The 7,700-nt window shown below is 42.1% G+C and overlaps 1 protein-coding gene across 1 annotated transcript in view; it reads right to left on the bottom strand.

The window, feature by feature from the left end:
* Nucleotides 1-1,852: 1,852 nt before the first annotated feature.
* Nucleotides 1,853-7,700, bottom strand: part of LOC115147818 (uncharacterized) — a 43,774-nt gene continuing 37,926 nt past the window's right edge. Inside the window, exons 11-14 of the mRNA XM_029690101.1 lie at nt 2,743-2,774; nt 2,530-2,634; nt 2,248-2,273; nt 1,853-2,143 (exon numbers count right to left, since the gene is read on the bottom strand). Coding sequence (XP_029545961.1) covers nt 2,063-2,143; nt 2,248-2,273; nt 2,530-2,634; nt 2,743-2,774 — 244 coding nt within the window. The 3' untranslated portion in view covers nt 1,853-2,062. The remainder of the gene's footprint in view (nt 2,144-2,247; nt 2,274-2,529; nt 2,635-2,742; nt 2,775-7,700) is intronic.

Raw genomic sequence — 7,700 nt, 5'->3', positions numbered from 1 at the left:
CCGCAGTCACTGGACTAAAAGGCTAGAATGTGTCTACAACACTGCACATTGATGGAGCGACTGAGGTGCTGAGTAAGTTGAAATTCAATGGGAACTTGGAAAATAACAAGTTAACAAGTAAACATGGAGAAATTGGGAGATTTGAATAGCATTTAGGAAATCTATATTTTTCAGTTTTGATGATCTGATGTTGCCAACAATGTAAACATTTTTAAAACCAAAATGTTATATTTTGCAGCTTGTAACAAAGTATGTGGGCAATATCAATATCAATACCTTTGCTACAAGATCAGGCTTTTGGGGTTTGCTAACTTTTGCCGCAAAATTGTTAAAATAACATTAGACATTTTCCCCAGATTTTTTGGGTGCATCTGGCTTATATTATAAGCAAATTTCAATGCAAGATGAATTTCACCAAGAAAAATGTCTTAGCAATACCACTTTGGATCTTAATAACTTAATTTATCTTAATTTCCTATTTACCTTCTTTTTGCATTATGTGTGAATATGTTATATATTTAGTGATTTTAAATTGTCTGTATCTATCGATTTTGATCAAATATATTTTATTTAGTAAACTGTATCAAACCGTTATGGAGGGAGACATCACACAGATGACAGAATAGATATACATACACTATATATTTACTTGGGCATTTACTTAAAATTGTTTAAAGGGGAGTATGCCCCGGACCCCTCCAAAATCCCCAAATAAAAATACTAACACATTAACAGATATTATGGATAGGCATGTAACACAAGCCAGGTGTTCATGTGTGATACAGTAAATTACGGCAGTTCCAAGCATTTTGGGGGCCCTAACCGAGACTTGCCCACCTCGCTGACAAAACATTTTAGTGGTCCCGCTCGAGAGAAACATTTGGAGCTTTAAAGTTAATGTCTTGCAATTCTACTCATTTTGCCATGGGGCGGAAAAAGCTTTGCACGTAATTAAGCACATTTCCTGCAATTCAACTCGTTGTGCCATTGTCGTTGCAATAATAAAATTCAGTTTTAAAGATAATTTCCTGCAATTCTACACATTTTGGCATGACTTATGCCATGTTCATTTGATATCTGAGTGAGAGTGACTAACAAAATCATTGGGGGCCCCCTGGAGGTCAGGGCCCCTGGGCAGTAATTTGGACATTACTACAAGGCATAGATAGCTGGCGAGACTAACTTCCCAAGAAATCTAAAATCTTAGCTGACATGGGATAATTGAGTGACTGTCTATGACTGACATAACAAGATGAAAACTGCTGATGCAGAACCACATTTCTAAACTGCACATTGTGTATTCTACTATCCTACGTTTTTTTGGAGGGGGGAGGGGCCTCTAGCGGCTGCTTACTGTATGTCGCTTACAGATAGAAACAGCACTGCAGTAGATGTATTAGATACTTATTTACAGTAACATGTGTGATAAATAAAGGACATCCTGAAAGAAAGAGTATTTCTGTGAGACATACAGAAAGCCAGTGGTGTAGTGTCAGTGTGTCTGCAGAAGACTGTAAAACCCATCTGGCTGGGCTGAGGTTGCTGGTCTGTCGGGGATTGAGCTGTATACGTGGTACGTATCAGACTAGAGAAAAGAAACAGACAGTTTAACTTCAGTCCTTTGATTCTACAGTACTGTAAATGTAATGTCATTTAAAAGGATGTAACATCAATCTGAAACTGAGAGCCGTTCACAATCACCAAACACAGTGGGTGATTCTGAACTTACATTGTCATTTTCAGATGACTTTACATTTTCTTTTAAAGGACCTGTACAACACAGAGGGAGCCTGTGTGTGTGTGTGTGTGTGTGTGTGTGTGTGCACGTGTCAGTGTGGTTCTGCGTGTCACTTTGCTGTGCTTAATGTCCCTTCACACTTCTCCTCCTGACTCAAACCATCCTGTAGACGTACAGCTCTATTCTCATGCTCTAACACATTATCTTATGTATAACTTATATACATACATGCTTACTGATATGACTACCTCAGACCAAAATCCAAGCCTAAACAACTTTGAGTCCTATAAAAAGCCCTACATGATATGAAGCTATGGGATAGAGTTAAATAGACAAACCTGGTGGTACAGATGTGGATGGTACAGAAGTGATCAGGCTGTAGATCCCTGCATTCTCTGAATCAGCCTGGAGGAAAGAGAGAGAAAGGTCCTTATTATCCCTTAGACTGTCTGTCTGTTAAAAAACAAGTATGTATCTATATCCAGGGTTATTATTTTTGCTGTACTTACATAATTTGCATATTGCTGCACAGGACCTGCAACTCACAGAGAGAGACAAAGCCACAAGTGAGAGGTTGGGTGTCTGTGTGTGTGTGTGTGTGTGTGTGGGGGGGGGGGGGGGGGGGGGGGGGGATTTACAGCTCTGTTCTCACGCTTTCAAGATGCTCTGACTAATACATTTTAAGTTAGTATGGCTGGCATTGAGTGACCAAGTGTTATTGTGCTGAGGGTCACAAATTCATGTCCCAGGTCAGGAAGACGGGGACAGAAAACATTCTGTTACAAACTCACCTGAGGGCAAAAACGTGGACGGTACATAAGTGATAAGAGAATAGATCCCAGCATCCCTTGAATACAACATGCCTGCACTGCTCATAGCTCTCACCACCAAAACCCCTAGAATAGAAACAAAATGAAAATTAAATTAGATATGTGTTTGTACGTGTGTGTCTAGTTGTGTTAGTAGTGTGTGCAGTGTTGGATGTATTTTGTTTTGGAACATACATTGGCTGTGATCATGCTGTCTGGATGTAGGTCTGTACAACATAAAAGTTTTTAACTAGGTGGCTGGAGACTTAGACAATTTTTAGGCCCTTCCTCTGACCCCACCTGATATAGTTGTCCGGGATGGCAGGAAGCTTGTCTCCTGTGACGTACTGGGCCGTACACACTAACCTCTGCGGTCGAATGCCGAGCAGTTGCCATACCAAGCGATGACGATATCAGTCAGGCTGTTCTCGATGGTGCAGCTGAAGAACTTTTTTGAGGATCTGAGGACCCATATCAAAATCTTTTCAGTCTCCTGAGGGAGAATATGCTTTGTTGTGCTCTCTTCACGGCTGTCTTGGTGTGTTTGGACGATGATAGTTTGTCAGTGATGTGGACACCAAGGAAGTTGAAGCTCTCGAACCCGCTCCACTACAGCCCCGTCGATGTGAATTGGGGCATGCTGAGGGAGCGCTTGTTGTCTTGGCATCACACTGCCAGGTCTCTGACCTCCTCTGTACAGGCTTTCTCATCATTGTCGGTGATCAGGTCCACCACCATAGTTTCGTCGGCAAACTTAATGATGGTGTTAGAGACATGCATGACCACGCAGTCATGGGTGAAGAGGGAGTACATGAGTTGACTCAACACGCACCTCTGACGGGCCCCTGTGTTGAGGATCAGCGAGACAGATGTGTTGTTGTCAGGAAGTCCAGGATCCAGTTGCAGAGGGAGGATTTTAGGCCCTGGGTACTTAGCTTACTGATGAGCTTTAAGGGGAACTATGGTGTTGAACGCTGAGCTTTAGTCAACAAACAGCATTCTCACATAGGTGTTCCTTTTGTCCAGGTGGGAAAAGGCAGTGTGGAGACCAATAGCGATTGCGGCATTTGTGGATATGTTGGGGCGGTATGTGAGTTATATTGGGTTCTAGGGTTTCTGGGATAATGGTGTTGATGTGAGCCATGACCAACCTTTGAAAGCACTTCATGGCTACGAATGTGAGTTCTACGGGCCAGTAGTCATTTAGGCAGGTGACCTTGGTGTTCTTGGGCACAGGGACTATGGTGTCAGTTTGAAACATGTCGGTATTACAGACTCGGTCAGGGAGAGATTGAAAATGTCAGTGAAGACACTTGCCAGTTGGTCAGTGCATGCTCTCAGTATGTGTCCTGGTAATCCATCTGGCCCTGCAGCCCGTAATCTAAACCCTTGACTGTACAATTGGTATTTGCTGAGATGGTAATTTAGAGGCATATTAATGAAATTAGCATTTTATTAATGATCATCATGGTGTTGTTGGCCTTTTGAAATACCTTCATGACTTGTCTATTCAAAGTGGGCAAAGTAGGACTATAAAATCTACTACGGACAGATTGCTTCTAGCCCTGGTAGAATATATTTCTCCTCAGTATAGAGATGATAAAACCAATTCATAAGGTGATAGTCTTTCAGGACAGATAAGGTGTTGATTGTTGTTGACAGCTTCCTAGAATGAAGTCACCATGTTATCTAACAGCAGAAGCTTAACGGTGCACAGACATGATCTAAACACTGAACCAGTTCAACAAAGAAATTGTAAAACTTGTGGTAATGGTCCCAGGCGTTGGTGTTGAGACTGGTTTTATATCTGTGAACAAAATTACATAAGGTTTCTAATGTAAAGTGTTCTAAACAACATCCTCCATCATCAACACAATGAATTACAGAGTAAGCCACTCCAACAGTTATACTTACACATTACCAAAGCTAAACCCCTTTGTCTCCCTGCTGTAGAGGGTGTCTGTATAGTTGTTGGATCACTGATGTGAACTCCCACTAGATTTACAACCATTTTGGGATTGGAATGTGGTCTTTAGTTTGTGGGTCAGAATGCTATTTGCTGGCAGTAGCTCCCTGCCTGCCCTCATCATCAAGAAGCCATCCCCCAACAGGCCACGCCCAAGAGGAAGACAGAGAGCCAGGTGGTCCGACCAGTTGGGGGACGACCTACACAACCTGGGACTCAACACCAGATCAACCTGGGACCTGGCCCAGAAGAACACAGTGTGGAAAACCATATGTGGAGATGCTATGCTCAAAAGGAGCGAGCGAAGATGAATGAGTGAGTGAGTGAGTGAGTCAGAATGAATATAGTCATACTAAATTTTTTTAATGGAAGTCAGATCATAAAGACCTGCAGCACTGATAAATTATTATTTTATAGATAATGACTCACCTGTAAAGGTGTACCCATCACTGCGTGGAGAGAGAGAGTTTGGTCCTGAGCTCACTCCGTAGTCACAGCTCACCTCCTTACTCCTCACTGACTGAAGAAGTCTGATCAGATCACTCTCAGCCACAGAGAATTGACAGGAGCAGCATTTGGAATCTGTGTGTTTCTTCTTCCAGATGTGTGCTCTTATAAGACGCTTACTCTGCTCTCCAACATACAGGTTACAGGTGGTTTCATTACTGACAGAGCCGGGAATTAAACAGGTGATGAGGGTCTCTTTCAGACTGACTGTAATATTTGGTTTCTGACCTGTTGGGAGAGGACAACGACTTAATGAAGTACAAGGCACACTATTCAGCATATAAAAATATACTGTAGAGCCTACAGTCTTTCACAATGCAAGTTCAAATCATGATGGCCATAAACATGACATGGACTTATGATTTGGATAACTATTTTGAATTAACTTGGACTGTGATTGAGAAACATTAATTAAAGCTAATTGATTTGTTAAAAAAAAAAATAACAATAAATTAAGCATTTGTCCAATGGGCACAGACGTCAGTTCCACACCTAGTTTTGATTTACATTTGGTTGAGTTGTCAACTAATGTGAATTCGGAGAGAACAGAGAGTGTGATCCTGTGTTCACTCTTTAGTCACAGCTCACATCTCTCTCCAACTGCAGATGCCTGAACAGATCATTGTTAGTAACACTGAAGGTACAGAATAGTTTGGATAATGCTGTGTTAAATCTCCTGACCCAAGCCTCTTTGTAGGCCTGAGGCTGGTCTCCAGTGTACAGGTTACGGCTATGACCATCACTGACAGACTCAGGAAGTACACAAATAATGGTGATGTCATGAGAAGATTCGTCATTGACACTACTGTCTGGTTTCTGCAGTTCACCTGTGAGGAGAACACATCAATAACTGTCTACACTGTAGGTTAATGAGAATACACACCTCATTCTGTATTAGATAACTCAAAGAGATATACACACTATTTATTTCTATGTTAGCATGACATTACGTATTCCAATCTGATTACAGTGAGCCAATCAGATCAGTGTATTCATAATAATAATACTATTTTACCAAGAATAGTGATAGGCGAAGGACGACTGTGCGTCGATTGATAGTGAGTCTGTGTAAAAACATCTCAGTTTGATCTCAGCAGATAAACATTCACCTGCCCATGAGAGCAGCTCAGCCCCTGTGAGTGACCTCGTACAGGGTGAGGGTTTAGGATCTCTCCCCTCTGTGTAGAAGTAACACAGACACAGAGACAGATGGAGGAGAGTCACAGCTCAGCTGAACTGAGTCTCTCTCTGATGACTGTAGAACTCACTGTCAGCCTGGGCTGAGGGAGGTCTGTAATATCAGAATCAGGAAGTAAACCACTTTCAACAGTTTGCTAAAATACATTGCATGAAATAAACCCTAAAATATAAAAGTGCATAACTTCATCTCTTATTGCTTCAGTAAGTATTTAAAATGTATATTATATAAATAATATACAATAATCCAGTGTGTTAATCTTGGACCAGAATAGAAAAACACTGGGGTATAATAATACATAAACTATCCCACTTACCCAGGAGAGTGACTGAGACAGGGTCACTGTAAGGAGAGTAGATAGACATCTCTACAGTATAGTAGATACATCTCATGTTGACCTTGGTGGTTGGACCACGACCTGCCCATTCAAGCAGCTTGGTCCCTGTGAGTGACTGCTGACAGGATGTGGTTTGTTGGAGATGTCTTTCCTCTATGTAGAAGTTACACTGAGACACAGAGGTAGATTGAGAAGTGTGACATCTCAGCTGAACTGTGTCTGTATTCCTGATGACTTCAGGACTCACTGTCAACCTGGGAAGAGGAGGGCCTGTAAGATCAGAACAGGGGAGTATTTATAATGTTTGACTTGTTTTGAGAAATTTACTGACAACCATTCAATTGGATTTAAATATGCATGTCTATTATAAAATCAAGTAAAACTATTAACATTTAATGTCTAAAAACATTTATCTTCATGTTTATTGAGACTAAAGGATTTCGATAATAAGGTCCATTCTTTCATATAATGATAGCATGTGTAATATACTGCTCAAAAAAATAAAGGGAACACTTAAACAACACAATGTAACTCCAAGTCAATCACACTTCTGTGAAATCAAACTGTCCACTTAGGAAGCAACACTGATTGACAATAAATTCCACATGCTGTTGTGCAAATGGAATAGACAACAGGTGGAAATTATAGGCAATTAGCAAGACACCCCCAATACAGGAGTGGTTCTGCAGGTGGTAACCACAGACCACTTCTCAGTTCCTATGCTTCCTGGCTGATGTTTTGGTCACTTTTGAATGCTGGCGGTGCTTTCACTCTAGTGGTAGCATGAGACGGAGTCTACAACCCACACAAGTGGCTCAGGTAGTGCAGCTCATCCAGGATGGCACATCAATGCGAGCTGTGGCAGGAAGGTTTGCTGTGTCTGTCAGCGTAGTGTCCAGAGCATGGAGGCGCTACCAGGAGACAGGCCAGTACATCAGGAGACGCGGAGTAGGCCGTAGGAGGGCAACAACCCAGCAGCAGGACCGCTACCTCCGCCTTTGTGCAAGGAGGAGCAGGAGGAGCACTGCCAGAGCCCTGCAAAATGACCTCCAGCAGGCCACAAATGTGAATGTGTCTGCTCAAACGGTCAGAAACAGACTCCATGAGGGTGGTATGAGGGCCCGACATCCACAGGTGGGGGTTGT

Source organism: Salmo trutta, chromosome 14 (genome assembly GCF_901001165.1).
Source record: "Salmo trutta chromosome 14, fSalTru1.1, whole genome shotgun sequence".
In the NCBI taxonomy this organism is placed as follows: Eukaryota; Metazoa; Chordata; class Actinopteri; order Salmoniformes; family Salmonidae; genus Salmo; species Salmo trutta.
The sequence above is the reverse complement of the archived record's forward strand: the minus strand, read 5'-3'. Positions and strand labels throughout refer to the sequence as shown.